Below are 19,344 nucleotides of genomic sequence, written 5' to 3'. Positions count from 1 at the left end.
CATGGCTGGTATGTTGAAAATATGAAGGCTTAAATGCTTCCCCCCCCCCCACACCCCCATCCCCGGTGGGAGAGAGTCCTTGTCCCCCCCCCACCGACCCTCCCTTCTCTGGAACAAGGCAGCTGTGTTTTGACACGTTGCAGCTCAAGGTCTTGTAACTGTGAACTTAGCCTTCCATTAAAGTGGACTCTCTCCCTCCTGCGGCACACCAAACACGGCAGATTTTTGGCTTTCTCCAGCCCCTTCAGCTGACCCCACTGGGGGAGGGGGGGGGTCACTTTATTCTGAACCCCCCCCCACTTGTGAGACCCTCCCCCTGTTACCAGCTGGCAAAAAATCGACATCATTAGCTCGCGCGTGTGTTGGCTACGTGTCATCCCTCTGGAATGGTGTGGCTAAGCTGCTCAGCTGAAGGAATGCCTGTTTGGTCCGAGGGCAAACAGGGGAGTGGGCTTTTGCTTTGCAGTGTTAGTTGATTTTTTAAAAAAATGTATAAACTTACATGTTTTAGAAGTAAGTTATGAAGACGCGGAAGATATGAGAAGTATGTTACTTGTGATGCCTGTAGGAAGAGAGGATGTTTGTGCATGTGTGTTTGTGTATGTTTTGTGTATATTTGTGTATGTGTGTGTGTAAATACTTGTGCATGTACATGTATGTGATTCTCAGCGTGTCCCCTAGGGGGCGGGTGAGCACTAGATGATGAGAGGGGCTGCTCCATGTCCTACCTTAGCACTGTCACCTCACCTGTATGCTCACCTGTATTTAACAGCCATGGTGTAGTCACATTGAACTGTTGCTATAACAGTCAGAAACGGGCATCAGGAGTTCATTCAATTTTTATCTCATCCTACCAGCAGTTTAACTGAAATAAATTAAAATCTTAAATGAAAGGAAAGGTCTCCGTTTTTGAGTTACAACTGTATGAAGCATTCTTGGAGTGATTTTTTTTTTAACGGTTGCAAATCGAGAAAGGCCAACGCATATAATTGCGGTGCTGGCAAATGATTGGTGCCGTTTGCATTTAGCCTTTTAAATGTATGGGCAGACTGTAGATGTGTACTGTAAGGTTGAAAGGGGGGATCGTGGTAAAGCGTTTGGGAGAAGAAGGTGCGTTTCTCAGCACAGAGCCGGATATTTGAAAAACGTCTCGCGTGTTTGTTCAGCTGGGACGTTTCTTTCAATATCCTGCTGGTTCATACCGCGTTTATTAGCAGAACGCCGACCACCGATCGCGTGGCGCGCTTTATGCTAGCCTGGAGGCGGAAGACTCGGAAAACTCCCGGAGTGTAGCGTGCGCAGTTAAAACCGCTATATCATCAGATTTCCCCGACGTCTTGCAAATTAAATAAATGCTAATGTGACAGCTGCAGTGTCGTCACGTTTAGGAAACTGGGTTTCTGACTCAAAGGTGGCAGGCTTACTTCCCAGGTGAGCCTGCAGCCGTGTGTACGTAACCTTTACGTTCTGTAAACAGCACGCTGCATCACAGTAGGTAAATATTTAAGCCCGTGTTCTGGCCGAATGCCTTAATGTAAATAAGTGAATGTAAAAGGGCCGGGTTTGCAGGAAGCATTGATAGCAACTGTGGTGGTGTTGCGCATTACTTGTTGTTTTACAATTCATAAGGTCTTTAAATGAGACATACAATAGACACACCCAGAACTCCTGGCGCTCAGTATAGCCTTCATCCAGTTTTGCTCTCTTTCATTGTCCCTTTAACATCATACACAAAGATATGCATCCATCATCAGGTAATTACTTGCAGCGTCATTACACTCCCGCATACCAGAAATTGGGAATATAAATGCTTTCTGGGTAAAAAGCTTGGCTCTCTCTAAACACAGAAGCCGGTATTGAGATCAGAAGGAAGTTTTGCATTATTTTGCTCTTGTAACGAGACTCTTTTTAAGAGTAATTTCCTCACGATAAAGTGCGAACATGAAAATCGCAGTCTCAGTTTGCCACAAGTCAATAATAATGTTATTAATGTTACTGAGCAGTATTAATATTAAAAATGAACTGGATAAGGAAAGATAGGAAAGATTTGACCTTGGCTGAGAAGGGTGCGTTCTCACACTGCGACGGATGCATTGCACGGGGCCAGTATGTTGCGCGCGCCGTGTTTTGACAGCGCTCGTTTTTTTCGCTTTACTGACCGAGAGGCCATCTGCTGGTGAGATAACGCACCCGGGCCGCTCAGAGAGGCAGTTGACGTCGACTCCGATACAGTCAAAACAAGCCGGCCTTCGGAGAGGAGCAATGAGGTTACACTGCAATGGTCCTTTACAAAAAGAACGTGATGAAGACTATGATTAGGCTATTGAAATTAATATTTCACAACCAATATTAACATCGTGACTGGAACATGCAAATGCAACTCACCTCCCTCACACAAAAAGCCCAAGCAGTAAGAATCCTTTAAAATATAAAATATTTAAGTCATTAATCTCTACATGTCTAAATAGTCTCAGGCTGCATGTCTGCCTCTTGTTTTTTTGGTGAGGGACTTTGACATATTTCAGATGCAGTGCAGACTATGAGCCACCTGAGGGCGCCATTGTGCCATATTGAGTGCACTCTCTCTCTTCCCAAGGCAAACAGCTGCTACCACACAGCTGGAGTAAAAAAAAAAACAAAAAAAAAAACTCGCACTTAGCGTGCCTCTTTCGGGACAGTGGGGGGGCTGTTCCCCGTTAGGCGGACTCATCCAGGTGCAGCTGCCATGGTGTGGGTTGGGGTGGGGGGGGGGGGTGCACAGATGCAGTGGGGGTCAGGGGTGCACTGAGGTGGTTGGGGGGGGGGGGTGGGGGGTTGTGAATCAAAGCTCCCGTCTCAAACTGAGATTTGGCACACCTCCACTTAAATTCCACTCATTGGGGTTCGAAACGCTCTCGCCATTCCTGGCTTGCGGCATGCCACAGTTGCTATGGGGTGTGAGAGAGAGAGAGCGCGGAAGAGAGAGAGAGAGGAGGGGAAAGAGGGAGAAGAGAGGGGGGAGAGAAAGAGGGAAAGAGAGCAAGAGATGGGGGGTGTCAGGGTGCGAGCGAACAGGGTGGCGGTCTGCTGCTCTGCATTACAGCCATATCTGAGCGCTTGCTAATGGAATCTGTGAGTCTCCAGTGACTCTTAAAATATGTTTTTGTGAGCAATATGACTGAGTGTATGTGACATGAGTGTGCATTTCATTAGCATTCCTGCAACTGGAGCAACTCGGATAAAAGCTGTGAAGTCTCTGTCCTTCTTTCTCTCTCTTTCCCTCCCTCCATCTCTCTCTCTTTTTTCTCAGTTAAAGCAGGAGTTTGTCTGTGATAAACTGAATGATAACCTGATGGAATTCAGTACCAAATGATCCTTTAATGGAGCGCTCTGTGAAGTGTGTGAAAGAGCACTAATGATTATGCGTTGAATCAGGATAATAGTGTCTTTTTATTCGTTTATTTTTGTGCGTGATTCTGTTTCTGGCGGAGTGGGGATTGGTGTTTCATTGGGTTTTTGGGGTTGTGTGATTGTGTGGGATTTAATGTGATAATCTGTTTTACATCTAACTTGTTTTAATGTCCTTTGTTTAATGTTATATTGAATGAAGGGGTTTTTTTTTTTTAAAAAGACAAAAAGTTGCACTGTGCAGCACACACTAGCCTTCACATGCTAACCACAGATAAGTAAACAATGCACAGCATGTTAGCCTGCTCTATGCTGCTAGTAATAGAACCCGTCACATTGTCACGGTACAAACTCTGAATGCTAAGAATCTCAAGGCTTGCAGAAGCCGATCATTCAGCTCGGGGATTTTAGCGCAGCGTGTGTGAAAGGAAAGGCTGTGCTCTGTGTGGCCCCGGGTTCGAAGCCACAGCTTCGCAGTCCGGAGTCTGGAGCTCTTAAGCACTTCCTCTCTCTCTCTCTGCTGTGTTCCAGCTGTAAATAGCCAGGCCCAAAAACGGACCACGTTTATAGAAACGGGCATTTATCGCATGTTTTTTCATCCGGAGCGACGCAAGCCGCAGCCCTGCGGAATGCGGCATGCGGCATGCGCCATGCGCCATGCGCGGACTGGCCGCCCACAGCGCCGGGCCACTCACAGGTCACTCTCCCGTCCCGCGCATGCTTTGGGGTCGTCCATTTTGTTTTCTCGGCCCTCGCCCGCGCAAGCCACTTCCGCCGGGAAAAAACCGCCAAAAATATTTTTTTTTTGTTAAATCCAGGCTGCGCCCGCCGGGGGTGTCAGCCGCGTCGGAGCCTTGCAGGACGGGCCGCAGGTCGCCACGGAGACCGCAGCCGCCTCGCCGCAGGTGGAAACACGACCTCGCTTTCACGCTCGCGGCTTTTCCTCTGAGACACGCGGGCCGTCTGCGCAGGTCTGGCTCCTGGAGGAGAACCCGGCGCTGATGCCGGGGCCACAATGGCCCAGGTTTGAGCCCACTTGACTGACCCATTATGCTACGCTGCTGGTTAGCGCACAATGGAGACGAGTGCGCTACTGAGAGCCTGGACACTTATGGACAGAGCCAGCGAGACTGTAGCTGGCGGGGGTTTTTCCTGGGGGAGGGGGGGGGGGGGTTGACGCTGGGGCATTTGGAATTGTAAGTCTCCCCCCCTCCCCCCTCGTCTCCTTGACCTCAGTTGATCCCGGGATTCGGTAGGGGGTCAGGCACGGGACTGCTCAAATTGTGGTCGATCTGTCGTCCTGAGCTAAAGAGGGGTGGGGGGAATGGGGGGTGGGGTGGGGGGGTAAGGCTCTTTTCACCCCTCAGGTCAGTCAGGTGACCTTTGGTGGTCCGGCAGCATGGTGGGAGGTAGCCGGTGACCGGGCCTGCTGTCTGTCAAAGCCATTTTAGCTCTTTATTTTGACTTCTAAAACCCCCCAAAACGTTACACTGTCCCCCTCGTCCGTCCTGAGTAACTCTGCTTTTGTGTCCGTTTTACTGTGAACTTTATTCAATTTTCTTATGGTTTTATAAGCATCACATCTTATGCTTATCTTATTGGCCTGTTGAAGTGCTGTTTCTTTCATATAGTGTAATTTCATCGTAATTACAGTTTTATTTATTTATTTATTTTTAGGACACATGGGGCTCATTCTCTGTACAAACTGGGGTATAAAAATGGATAAAGTTAGGGTGACAGTGTCTGACAATGCTTATATTTAACATGTCTGTCTTAGAGACCTGTGATCTACACGTTAGTTTAGCAAGTGAACTTGGGTTTCCACATTGTATTGAATCATTCATGCATCTCTTTCTTTGCCTCTCTGTCTGTCTCTCAGTCTCTCTCTCACTCACTCACTCACTCACTCACAGGATGTTTTGGTTGGTTTTTTTTGGGGGGGGGTTAGGGTGAGATGTGGTTTGTAAATATGGGGTTGGGGTTTTAAGGTAATTGGGTAAATTTCTTTGTGTTTCAGGAAAGTCAAAAGTCAAAGTCTAGCTCTCTCTCTCTTTCTGCCTCATTTCATTTAGTAATGGTGCGAGAATAGTTCTCTTGAGGGACCACAAAAACAGTCCAAAAAAAAACCCCATCCCAAACAGCCGAATCCGGATGTGTGGAGTCTGTGGTTCTGTTAGCCCCCCCCCCACATTCCGGCTGATTTTCGGAATCCCCCCCCCCCCCCCCCCCCCGCCGATAGGCATCGCGCCCCGCGTGGTCGTGCCGTCCCGGGACAGACGCACCATCCTGGGGGGGGGGGGGAGGGGGAGGGCGGCGCCCCTGAATGGGGTCATTGTGCCGGGAAGAGAGGGGCGCTTTGAGGGGGCGCCCCGGCACTCCGGCGAGTCACGCGCCACGCCCCGCTCCCCGTCCCGTTCCGGGAAGCCGAAACAAGCGGCTTTGTAGTCCGCCGTGGGGCCCGTCGCGCCCCCTAAAGTTGGGTTTCAGGGGGGCGGTTATTACCAAAGGCCTCTGTAAGAAAACCAGAAAGCCTGAGAGCTTCCAAAAGCCAAACCCCCCCTCATGTCAGCCCACCACCTCCCCCCCCACCCAATCCAGCCAACAGCGTTCATTTATTCCTCTGTGAAGTCACTTCCTGTCTGCTTTATGACCTCACATCTCCGCATTCCAGATGCCCAAACACTGCTGCTTGTGTGAGTGAGAATCTATTGCACACCAGGGGAGGGTTTGCACAGTGAAAGGAATTCTTCCAGCTATACATCATGCGTATTACCCACACGCACACACGCACGCACGCACGCACGCACGCACGCACGCACGCACGCACGCACGCACGCACGCACGCACGCACGCACGCACGCACGCACACTGTCCTGGCACTCGTGCACACACAAATGCCAGTGAAGTAATGATGGCAGACCGACAGTGGCAACAGCACTCTGATAGGTGCTCCCCGACTGGTGAATAAGAGCTGAAATAAAGCTCTCTCTCACTCGCCCCCTCTCTCTCTCTTCCTCCCCCCCCCCCCTCCTCACAGGCATCCCCGCTGGTGGTTCTCTCTCCCTGGTCGGACTCCATGACCCAGCTGATGAAGAAGCTGGACCAGCTGAACATGGACATAGAGGAGGCCCTGAGTGGTGGCTCCTCCCCCTCGGACACGCCCGCCGTTGCCCGGAAACAGATGGTGAGTGGGCGGTGACATGGGAACACATGTACGTGTGCATACATTTCATTCAGACATGCTTTGTTGCCATGGCCATGCCTTGGAGGAGTGTTGGTAAAGGGGGGGTCTATGTGGAATTCTGCAGCCGAGTTCCGTATTCTGTGTTCCATATAGAGCAGAGGTGGCCAATCCTTATCTGCTCCTGGTTTCCATGCCAACTTCTGGCCTTAATTGCTCAAGTAGCCCTAACGTTTATGCCGCCTGACATTTTAGCTTCATTTCTTGATAAGCACATGAATGACAGCTGAAGACTGTTCTTGCGTCCCTGTACGGGATATTTTGCTGTGATTTTATCTGCAAGTGAACCAGTATTGGTGTATTCAGCTCAGTTGGCTCATTTAGCCCGGATAATTGGGGGAAACAAAAACCTGCACACACACACACACCGGCCCGCCCCTGATGTAGAGGGCGTTTCGTGACCACGTTCCGTCTGTACAGAGCTTTCCCCAGAGCACAACAAAGAGGTGAACTGAACCTGTTTTTTATGCTGCACAAGGGCTCCATAATGATCATTGTTTGGTCAGAGATCCCCACTGCACATTGAAAGCCATCAGCATCCCATCAGCGACGGTCCTTCTGCTGATTCACTCTGGAGAAATGGCCCGTGCTCTTAATTTGAAAAACCTACTCGCGCTGAGGATCTTATGAGACAAATTTATTCGGATGATCAGCCCTGTTGCCCTGTCTCGTCCTGTTTTTTGCCCTCCGGTCTGCTAATTCAATTAGTGCTTTCCTTTCCGTCTGGAAGGGAAAAAAGGGTAACGAGCAGTCCCATGCAAGCCGCCGTTTCCCTGCCATTTTGGCTCAAGCTGCCGCTTGACCCGCCCCAGGGATTATCTGATTAGGCCTGTAATGAGGAAAGAGTGGCCTCCATTTCCCAGGAATGTGTTTCTGGAGTGGGAGAAGCACTCAGTCCTGATTTCAGGGAGGCTTGTCTGTCAGAGAGCTGGTGCCTATGGTATGGCTGCACACTCACACAAACATATATTGCCATATATTTGACAATATATAATAAGTCACGTGGAATATGTATCCACAGTGCCTATATGGTGTCATTCCAAATATATTCTCAATGCAGGTACACATTCCAATATATTGCCATTTTTGCTTTGTAAGACATAATTTTGGTTCGATTTTGATGTGGCATAACGAGAATATGGGTAGCAAACAATTGGCCTATTTTATAATATATTTGTGTTGGGTCCTTATATCATTGGTAGTAGTTAAAGGCTGAAAATATTATAAATTAGAAAGAGCCTTCCACTGTCAAAAAATGGCCACTCAGGAATATTGACGAGATTGGATCTCCATATAAGGGAGAAGTATATTTTTGTAAGGGCGGTGAATTAAGAGAGTTTAAAAGTGCGCGGAAATGAGAGTCTGCGACGAAGCAGCCCACGTGAGGGCGCCCCCTACGGGCGGCTCTGCGCATTCTGCGCGAGTCGCGGCGGAGCGCCAGAGGACGGTCGGCCGCTTGGCGGGGGCGCTAGGGCACGGGGAGAGCACGCTCTTTACAGGAAAAAAAACCCTTCCCACAATCCCCTTGGGTGGCGGCTTGCATCATTCTCATGAATTGCGCACGCCAGCGCCAGCGCCAGTCCCAGCTGTGGGCGGGGGGGGGGGGAGGGGGGTTCGGGAGGGGAGGGGAGGGGACAAAAGAGCCCTTTCTAGTGTGGCACTGCCTCTCTGTACCGTGGGTACACACACGCACTCCATAAAGAGGAGAGAGAGACGAGGAGGAAAGAGAGGAGGGAGGAGGGGAGAGAGAGAAGGAGAAGAGAGAGAGAGAGGAAGGAAGGGAGGGGAGGAGAGAATTTGTCATGCCAATAAAGCACTTTGAATTTGAAAAAATTTGAATTTGAGAAACAGGGAAGGAGAGAGACAGAGAGCAAAAGAGAGGGAGAGGGAGAGAAGGTGAGAGTTAGAGAGCGAAAGAGAGGGACAGAGGAGACAGAGGAGGAGTGCTTGTCTGTCAGCTCTAAAGGGGTGCAGGAATCGGTCCCGAGTACGTGGAGGTCCCCCGGTGCCCCACCCTTAGCTGCTGAGCTGTGTGGTAGAGGACACCTCCCTGTCCTGGCGGAAGTTCTCCTCTGCCGGGACGTCCCGTGTGAGAATCCACAGGGGCTGAGAGTTTTAGCGGCTGGCCTCGCCTGGCCCCTGGTTTCGCCGTCGCCGTCGCCGTCTCCGGAGCCGCAGGTCGCTCGCAGCGTTTTGCGGCGCTGATGTCTCCGCCCGTGTCCCCGCAGCCCGGTGTCGACCCCGGGACCCCGGACGACCCGGACCACGGAGAGGGCGGGGCGTCGGGACAGGGGAGTCAGAACGGCGGCTCCTCCTCCTCTTCCTCTTCCTCCTGCTTACGGCGCAGCCCGAGAGGGGGCGGAGCTCGGGCACGAAAGACCAAGGTAAGAGCCTCTCTCCTGCATCGCCATTCTTTCGGTTAGCACACAGTGACCTTCTCGGTGTTAAATTGACTGTTACGCAGTACACGTGGTCCCAGTTGGACTCATATGTAGGCTGGTAGAGTTGACGTTTTAATGCTGGACATTTTACTGTGCACTTTGCCTCGCAAGAAGGAGGTTGCAGGTTTGAGTCCCGGTAGAAATAAACACAATTATATACTTTGCTGATCGTCCATCTACTCACAAATCGCTGGTATACTATTCATCAAAAGCGATACTGATCCTCTTTTTTTTCCTCAAACCAAAGCTAAAGTGGCTAAAGGCTGTAAACACGGTTGCTAAGCGAGTGCAGAATGCGTGTAGGGTTTTTTTGTTTAGTTTATTTTGGTCGTTGAGATTTTCCCAGACTGGGAGATGAGCTCCTTGGCCTGGTAGCCCCCCTCTGACCGCTATCCCAGGTTCACACAGGGCTTTCTCTGGGCCGAAGGCATCCACAAACAGGGATTTAGGAGGCGTTTGGATAACCTGGCTATTCCTCAGAGCTGGGGGGGGGAGGGGCTGGGAAGAGAATGGCGGGGGGGGGGGAGATTTACGAGCATTTTGGGGGGAAAGGTGGAGGCGAGAGAGAGGTGAGAGAGGAAGCTGGTGTTTGTGCTGGCTGGACTCGCCGGGGAGAGCACAGAGAGGGGCTAACTCAGGCGCTGCTTCACTGCTTTGGGGGTCTGCTGGGCGTTAGCCTCATGCTAACATGAGCCCAGCGTGCACATACTTCACAGATTACTCTTTTCTTTCTTTTTTGGTTCACCTTGCACAGGCCTCCGGTCTTTACATTTTTATTTCTGTGAAACGGAGAAGAGGAAGGCAAAGGCGGTCTATCTAACACAGGTTCCTCGGCAGCTGGAGCGCTCTCTTTGCCCCCACTTAATTGCCATGGATTATAAATCTCACAGCACAGATTACGGTCGTCTTCGTGTAAGGAGTTGAAATTTGCCGCGTCCCTCTTGTTGTCGTGCGTAATGGAGCCTGCAGATTTCTGAGCTGTCCCGTGTCGCCGGGGAGTTTGAGCGAAGGGGCAGCCGTTTCGGAGGGTCACGGGGCCGGGGTCCGTCTCCCCGCAGGTGTCCCCTCGTTCGGGGGGAGCGCGGAGGGAGTGCAGGGTTAATGGCCCCTGATTGGCTCGGAGGGCTTTGGTTTGAGGTGCGGATTCTGCTCTGCTCTTGGGGGGAATGTTAGGTCACTGTCTGCTTACTGTGTGTGTGGGGTCTTTCCCCAATGTGTCAAAATAGAGAAGAATTAAGAGGTTTACTTAGGCAGCTCAGCAATGTACCCCCCCCCCCACCTCCCCACCCCCGGTCTCTCTGTCTCTTCCTGTCTCTCTACCTCCTGTGCTCTCTGACCCTCCTGCTCTCCGTTTCGCTTTCTTTTCCCCCACTCTTTCTTTCTGTCTTTCATTCTCTTATACTCTTTCTCTTTTGCTTTCCTCTCTCTCCCTCCTCTCTGTTTGTCTCCCTGTCTCTCTAGCTCTCCCGTTCTCTCTTGCTCTCTCTCTTTTTCTACCACTTACCCTCTCTGTTTCTCCATCTCTTTGTCTTTCTCTCTCTACCTCCTACTCTGTCTCTCTTTCTCTGTTGCTCTTTCTTTCTCTCTCTGCTTCCTACTCACTCCTGATTCTCTCTCTTTCTCTTTTACTCCCTCTTTCTTCCACCGTCTCCCTCCTGCTCATTCTGAATTTAGCACCCCTCTCTCTCTCTTCTCTCTTTCCCCTCCTCCTCCTCCCATCATCCTCTCTGACTGTAGTTTCTGCATTAGTCTGTGTGCACGGCCCTGTCTCTCCCCCTGCAGTCTTGTGTAACAGACTCTTAATTCAGCAGCAGCAGTGGGCGTGCGGGCAGAGCCATTTCTGCGTTGTCCAGGGGGAGGCGCTGTGTGGGCCTCGGTGTGAGCAGGACGCCCTGAGGTGTGGGGTGTGGGTCTTGTGTGATTTGGGATTGCTGACTGAGATGATAGTAGTGTGATAAAAAGATGACACGCAGGAATAACTGCACAGACCGGCCTCTGATTGGTTCTCAGGTTTGGGGTCAGTGTATGTCCAGACAGCTGTGACCTGCAGCGAGTAGAGTGGTGGGATTCAGCAGGATTTCTGCTCTGAAAGGGAAAGGGGGGAAGCTCTCGGGGAAACGCGTATTTCACCGGGAGTAACAGACTGCTCCTCACCTCCAGTTTAGTACAACGCTGCGCGCTCTGAGACCCTGTGCTAAATATAGAGGAGACCCTGTTTTCCTTTCTCCCTCTCAAACGAACAGACAGCACTGGCCTTCATTTAAAACACTCTACTGAATAATAGCAAACCAGAGCTCACACACACACGCACACACACACGCACACGCACACATGCACACACGCACACACACACGCACACACACACACAAGGGTGTCAATCACACTATATCTGTTTAAGCAGAGAATGGGGTGGCAGTCTAGCATAATGGGTAAGGAGCTGGTCTCATAATGGGTAAAGAGCTCAAAGTCTCTAGGTTAATTTCTGAGTAGAACCCTGCTTTTGTACCCTTGAGCAAGGTACTTAACTCAAATCTATATACAGATTGCTTCAGTGTATATCCAGCTGTGTAAATGTAGGAAGTTGTGCAAGTCGCTCCTGATAGGAGCGTCTTCTAAATGCCTGTAATGTAATCTTTTATCTTTTGTGAGTCAAGTTCAGGAGCAGATGGGTGATTGGTTAATCGTTTCCTTGACGTCCTCCCTCAGAGGAAGGTTCGTTAAGGACACAAGATGGATGGAGTGCTGTCCTGGTTTCTCCTCGAGCCAGCAGAGTCCAGCTCTCTTTGAAATCTGATACAGGCCGCTTTGCTTTTAAAAAAAAAAAATGGTATTCATTTGAAATCCAGGACAAATTGTCTTGACCGCTGTTGAAAGTTCGTATCAAGGGAATTAAACGCATTTGGGAGAAGCCCATATTTCTCTGACCGGCATATTTGTACTTATAAGGGTTTTAAAAAGCTGCTAAGCAACAAGTATACATCAAATAATGTACACGTGAATCTGATGTTTTTTTACTTTAAAAATGCCCCATTTAATATTGTGTTTCTGGCTGATCTAACAACCAGAGTATTTATTTTGCTCTTTCATGCAGTTAGCATTCACCCCTTTGAACTCCCTGTGTCAGGCTACACTGGCTACAGGCTCAGATAACTTTATTTGAATAAAGAGCGTTTGATGGTCTTTGGTCATACGGCGAAGTGTGCTTTTGACGCATGCTATGGATAAATGGTTTTGTTGTGCACACCAAATGAAATTACGTGCAGGATTTCATGAATCTGAGATTATTTGCTTTTCGATTGGGATTCTAAGCACTGGATAAAATGAGTAGAGAATTCACTGGAAGAGCACATTCCACCAATGCAGAAAAAAAAGAACACAGATGTCAACGGCCAATCGTAGGCTTACGTAACAGTGAGGTCACGCGTTGCGCAACTCCATCGCATTCTGGCTCTTTGTGACTAAGGTTCACTTTTGCGGTTCCCCGCACAGATACCCTTCCTATCGGAGACACACGACCCTGTGAACAGCACAGACATAACCGCACGGTCCTGACCGTACAGTCCTGGGCGTACAAACCGACCGTCCGCATTTCCCGCTGAGCTTATCATAGTGGTGCTCACAGGCGTGATGCAATCATGTGGAATCAGTAACCGTGGAGATACTGAAGCAATCCTGAGGCTGATAAGAGAAGGAATCTCCTTTTACATAACCCTTTTGAAGAGTAGGATTTTTTTATGCAATGTTTTTTCTGAATTACAATTCAGTGTTCTAGAATTCCGTTGCTCTAAATGACCAGTAGTGGTTGTGACATCAGCATTAGAATGTTCATTTAAGAACATTCTGATCACATATTTGAGCTGTTTTGGTGTATCTACCAAATGGCTATCTAGAGGCTAGGTGTTCACATTTTCATCACTGAGGAGCCTCTTTAATTTGCTCAGTTTCTCATTTCTTTACCTCTGTTTATGCACTCTTTTGCAGTCTAGCACAGTAAGCACAAAGGGAATGTGGACCTTCATGGAAGGGTAGAGCTATTTTTGACATAATGTGGCTTAAGAGGGTAATTTCTCAAAACATGAAAAGCGCCTAATTAAGAAAAACGAAAAGCACGTTTAAAATAGTTGGGATTGCAGTTGTGTTTGGAAGGAAAGCCAGCCTGCACAGAGTTCCCACGGGGGCTGAGCTGAAGACCGCTGTGTTATTTTACATTGACAGAGCTTTGCCATGTAACCTTGTCCGTTTAAATCTTTCTTTAATTTCTTCCAGCGTGTGGATAAACAAAAGGCTCGGAGTTTTGGGGGGGGGAGCTCATGTCAGTTCAGTCAAGTCCAGGAAATGGACTGAATTTAACCCTGGCCTCTAGATCTCTCCCTGAATGTTGGTAGTTTCAAAATCAGGTGAGCAAAAATGGAAAAAGAAATAGAAGAAAATGGCCATTAAAAAAAGTTGGTTCCATCTGTCATTATTCACGTACTGTATGTCCGCAACACATTGTATTAAGAATGTGGAAAAGGAAATATTGTGGAAAACATTACGAAATGATGCTAACGCCTACTGTGTTCTGTTAATCAGAATAACTGTAACCTGTGTGATGTCATCACGTAGATACTGAATGCCAGAGACGAGCACCAGCTGTGTTTAGTGTCTACGTGTGACATCGTGCATTTCTGGAGACAGCCTGTCCTTGTCGCTATGGCGTTTACAAAAAACGCCAAGCTGCAAATTCAAAGTGTGAATGAACAACGGCGGTAACGCTGTTGCCTTAAATCCGCCTTCCCAAAGCCAGTGTCTATTAAACATCTGGTCCGTGTGATTGGCTGTGGATTTGGCGGTACGCCACTCCCCCGTTCTCTCCCCCACCCCCGCCCCCTTGCCCCGGATGAATCCGTCCCTCTAAACCTGTGTGACTGCAGCGCTTGGATATGTGATGAAATTCTGACAGGCCGTGTTAAATCTCACAGTCAACACGCAGGAACGCTCAGGGGGGGCCACGGTGCCTTGCCTCAGCGATGCTTTCTGGCCCCCCCCCGAGCCCTGAAAGGGGGAAAGAGGGGGCCCCTGTCAAATAAGCCGAAAGATGAGTCATGAACATGGACGAATGACGGGGTCGCTGGAAAGGGGGGCGGAGCGAACTTAAAACTGCCGTTAAGCCCTGAGAACTGCTTATAACTGCTACACTGAACACAAAGCGAGTGTGTACTAGTGATGGGGAGCGTGAGGCTTCGTATCAACCAAAAATGGGTGGGGCTACACTGATTCCAGCCAATCATCACACTTCGTTTGGAGGACAGAACCTTGTGATTGGATAAAGCAAGCCAGTGATTGACAGGTCACGGGGGTTGTGGAGCCTCACTTGCATCCGTCGCCAGGGGTAACCTTGTCCTTCCTTTCTGGGAGAGTGTTGAGAAAGAGGCCAAAGTCACTGGGTCATATCCATGGACGTTTATCCCAGGGGGCAGGGGGGAACACATCCCTCCCCAACTTTGGGAAAACATCAAATCTGTTGTGATCCCCAAATTGAAATGAGATCTGCATCCTTGGTCAGAACAAATTAAGCAGGTCATATGAGTGAAAGCCAAGATCAACAATCCATTAGTTCAAGTAACTTCGACGTGGGCGAAGTAGGCCAGTTCGGTACAGTTTGGGAGACTTCTAAGTTTCTCTGCTGGTGACCTAGTTTCTTGTCTTGCTGCCGTGGTGACCGTACACTGTGCTGCCGTGCCAGATTGGGACCCCCGGGGGGCTGTGAAACACTTATGAGCGTGTGCGACTCCTTCAAGGAGACGGCGTTCGACAGGCAGAGCGCCATCACTCCTGAACACTCTACCCAATGTTCTGTGCTATTCTATTATGTTCTATTCTATTCCGTTCTATTCTCCTGACCATACCTGAGTCAAATGCTTTATCTGAACTGCACTGAACCTTTAGACGTGTAAAATTCCTGGAGATCACTGGCAGTTTTTTTTTTTTTTTTTGAAAAAGGAACCATCCAATGATTGGTCATGGAATTTGTTTTCCACCAATCATTTGTTGTGTTATTAGTTTTGCGTGTGCTAAAAGGGTTTTCACGCGCTATAGGTTTTAATAAGTCCGGCCCTTAGTGTATTGAATAGTGCAGCACAGCATGGATCAATGTTTTGGGCTGTAACCTGGCTTCTAACGTGGAGGTTGCAAGTTCGAATCCCACGTAGGGCACTACCACTATACCCCTTGTGCCAGGTAGTAACCACAGCTGTATAAATGGGCCGTCTGTGCAGTAAGGAGGACAGCTGTGTCCAGCAGGATGTCTGTTGTGTGAATGTGAATGTAATGCAATGCCCTGGCAGCTGCACACAGCCCCGGTGCACACGTCTATAGCATATCACCGTGGCGACGACGTCGCTGTAGACCATTCTGGTAAATCCCGGGGTGGTCAGACACACTCGTCGGGCAGGAGGGTAGGAAAACATAGATGGGGGCGGGGGGGGGGGGGGGTGGGATTGGGAATTCTCACCCGACCTGGAAAAGCGTTCCCAGGTCCTCTGCGCCACCTCAGCGTTCCCACCGGCCTCGCTGGCCCCCCCTCCAGAACTGACCGCGTCTTTGATCTCCCTCGCTCATAAAATAAATACGGCGCTGTTTGCTTGCCCCACTTCCCTCCTCACCCCCAGCGTATATACGGAGAGATAGATGGACGGCTAGATAAAGAGTTGGCCGCCCTTGAATGAGAAATAAAGTTATCCCAGTCCAATCTAATCTAGTGTAAACATATAGATGTGTACACACATGTAAAATCTGTTTATTGTACTTCGTTGGATTCGTTTTTTTTGTTTTGCTTGCAGTGCATGGCTTATTTTTTGTTGTTGGAAGAATGACTCCCAAAAAAGAGGCGATTAAACTGCACTTTAGAGCGCTATTTTATCGTTTCGCCTTTACATTTTTGCCATTTACTGGCACTGCCGTACAGGCACACGGGCACTGTCATTGGGAGAAACTTGCACAGCGTGCACATACAGGTTTAATTAAAGAACAGAGACAAAGGCACGCTGTCGTATATAAACCTGCAGTGTGATGTTAGGTGGTGTAGTATGTGCAAGAGTTTTGGCTGAATGAGAAAGCAGTGGCCTGTATTCAATCAACGTTTGACGTTACACTTGTGCTTCACAAACATGGTTGGGCAAATAAGTTTTAGTGATTGGTGAACCCGTTAAACTGTGTGTGTGAAGAAAAAGTATTGATAGTTCTTGTTTTTAATTATTAGTCAATGTTGGTGGAGTAACCAGGAGGCTGCAGGTTCAATTCCCAGAAAGGGCACCGCTCTGGGTGACCAGATGTCCCAGATTTTTACCGTTTTTCTGGGTTCCCGCAACAACAGTGCGTTATATATGAAATAAAATCAGAACATTACACATTTCAGAACCGTGTAAGGGGGCTTTTGCTTTGTTTGGTGGGTGTTATTGTCCTGGGTCTCAAGAACCTTGTTTTTTTGTAGCTAGCTCTTTTGTAAATGCCTAATATATCAATAGTGGTAATTTTATTTTGAAAAACCACGTGACAGAAATGTAATGGAATTGTTGGTAAATGGGGGAAAAAACATTTTTTGTTGTTCCTGTGAGTTCGATTTTTCGATTTCTTTTGGAGACACTGGTTATTATAGATCATGTATAATGTGTAAACTGTGAGCTCTTTGTAAGGGTAGACACATGTGCAGTGACCCAGGAGAAGAGCTTACTCATATTGGGGGAGTTGCTCTGACTCCAATGGCATTACTATTGATTTGGGCTTCAAGTGTCTGTGTGTGATCCTGCCTCAGAATCAATAGCTTCACCCTCTTCTGAATCTCAGCACAGAGGGCGGTTTGGCCCTGCATGACAGAGAGACAGGCTTCTCTGCTGAGTCATTTACCCCATCATGAGTGGTACTGAGGGTCATATCTCCTGTCAGTGAGCCCATAGTTAGTGTTACTGAGTCAGTGAGCCCAGTGTTAGTGGTACTGTGTCAGTGAGCCAGTGTTAGTGGTACCGAGAGTCCTCTCTCCTTTGTCATTCAGCTCAGTGTCAGTAGTACTTCCCTTGTGTCTGTGAGCCATGTCTGAATGATACGGAGACTCCACTCCCCTGTGTCAGTGCCCACAGCATTAGGACTGCACACGTGTCATCATAACAGTCGTAACTGACGCAAGCTGAAACATCATCTCTCTTGTGTCAGTTGTCCAGGGGGCGGGGCCTCTGGTACCTGCTGCTGTGATGTCACGGGTCTATGACTCATCGTGTCCCTCTCTGTTTCCTTTCAGGGCACTGCAAGGATGAGCCAGGCTGGTGCAGGTAAGCCTTCCTGCCAAGTGTGTGTGTGTGTGTGTGTGCGCTTTCCCCGGGAAAGTTCCATATTGTTTGGGTCTCAGCAGATAAGGGCCATGGGCTTACTCTATAGAGCTGGGATGGGGGTGGGGTGCGTGGGTTATTTTTGGTTTTTCTTGCTTTATTTCTGTGCTGGAGGCTCCTGGGAGTTGTCTGGAATTTTCTGAGGTCCCAGTGCACCCCCCACCTCGTCCCAGTGGCTTGGGAGCGGTGTGAGGCCGGGGTCAGGGTGGCGGGGGTGGGGGGGAGTAGATATTTTGTTGTGTTTCCTGTCATTTCTGCTGAAGAGGATGAAAGTGGATCACTGGGAAGTCCTGACCTCAGAGTCCTCCAGCATTTCAGTCCCAGCTGCTGTGATGTGGTGTGTTGCTTTTGCTGTTCACTGCTTGTTCAAACACACACACACGTGCGTGCACGCACACGCGCACACACACACACGGACGCTCACATCCGCACGCATACGCTGGAAAATCAGTGACAAAACTCGCTATGATGAAAACTGCTTAGCTGGCTCAGTGTCGATGTAACTAAGTTCAGTTTGCAATCACAAGTGGATATTGATTTTTTTTAAGCTAGCTGCTGCATTACATCATGCGGGACAGCTGGTATCAATGCCAGGGAAGGTTGGATTGCTGTACTGTAGCCAGAGAATTAATTTAGAGCAGTCATCGCACCATTTGGACTACAATACTTTAAAAAATACACGCACACAAACACATACACATAGGCAAACACACATACACGTAGACAAATGCATACAAACGCATATACACATGCACACACAGAAAAAGATAGATGTGTACACACACATGCATTGCACATACATACAGTATACACACACACACACACACAAACAAGCAAACACGCCCCAGTTGCTTCGGACGGTATGTCTGCGGTGGTCGGGCCCAAGAATTCTGGGAAGAGAATGTGGATGTCTGAAATGACTGAGAAGGGTACAGCACAGTCAGAGGGGCCACTCCCGCCTGGGTAACACAGAATGGCCTTTAACCCTTTAAGGCGTGATATCGCAAATATGCCATTGGAATGTTCTTAACTGAACATTCTAATCACTAATATGCGATTGGAATGTTCTCAACTGAACGTTCTAATCACAAAAATGTGATTGGAATGTTCTTAACCGAAAATTCTAATACTGATGTCACAATCATTACTGGTGATTGACAGCAATGCACTGTAGTTCTATAATGAAAACCTGCTTGTCAATGGGTTAAAAAATGCACTGCTTCGCTGTGTGTGTGTGCCGTGGTGTCGTTGCGCTGGTGAAACAGCGGGAATGAACTGGGAAACCATGAACACTGACTCACAAGCACTGGTCACCAGCACAGTGGTTTCACATGAAGCTCTATTTCTGTTTATGGTTTTGTAACTTCCCTACAGACTAAAAACAAAAATGCTTTTATATAGTTTTTTTAAGGTTACCGAAAGTCAAGAACATATGCTCTTATGATTTTTCTCGGGTCACAAACGCCTCCGCTGGAGCACGCAGGAAAAGAATTGCTGTGATCTTGACCCCCTTTTTACGACGTGGCGGGAAAGCTGTGGTTTGGGGAGTGGTGGGGTGGAGAAGCAACGCTGGTGAAAGGTTGCCACAACATTGTTATCCAGCATGACTTTACATAACCTTACACAAATGTCACAAATATGTGACTAGAATGTTCTTAACCGAGAATTCTAATGCTGATGTCACAATCACTACTGGTGACTGAAATCAATGGAGCTCGAGAACACTGGTTTAGAATTTTGAAACAACATTCCTAGATACCCACACTTCAAAGGGTTAATGACTGTCGATGCATTAAATGAGGATTTTTGGTTTAATAACAGTCCAGTCAGGACTTGGAGGGTTGGGATTGTGGGGCTTTGTATCTGGCGTGTGTGTGGAGTCTGTGCTGTCACCGCTGCCGTGTGTAGAGTGTCA

At 48.7% G+C, this 19,344-nt stretch overlaps 1 protein-coding gene across 3 annotated transcripts in view; it reads left to right on the top strand.

The window, feature by feature from the left end:
• The window catches only part of stard13a (StAR related lipid transfer domain containing 13a), a 100,154-nt gene that overhangs the window by 24,525 nt on the left and 56,285 nt on the right, over positions 1–19,344 (top strand). For all 3 annotated transcript variants that reach the window (XM_064352730.1, XM_064352728.1, XM_064352729.1), the window contains 3 exons: positions 6,425–6,571; positions 8,857–9,012; positions 17,342–17,372. In XM_064352730.1, the coding sequence (XP_064208800.1) occupies positions 6,425–6,571; positions 8,857–9,012; positions 17,342–17,372 (334 nt within the window). The remainder of the gene's footprint in view (positions 1–6,424; positions 6,572–8,856; positions 9,013–17,341; positions 17,373–19,344) is intronic.

The sequence above is a fragment of the Anguilla rostrata genome, chromosome 9, assembly GCF_018555375.3.
Source record: "Anguilla rostrata isolate EN2019 chromosome 9, ASM1855537v3, whole genome shotgun sequence".
NCBI classification, from domain to species: domain Eukaryota; kingdom Metazoa; phylum Chordata; class Actinopteri; order Anguilliformes; family Anguillidae; genus Anguilla; species Anguilla rostrata.
This window is presented reverse-complemented; position numbering and strand designations above follow the sequence as displayed.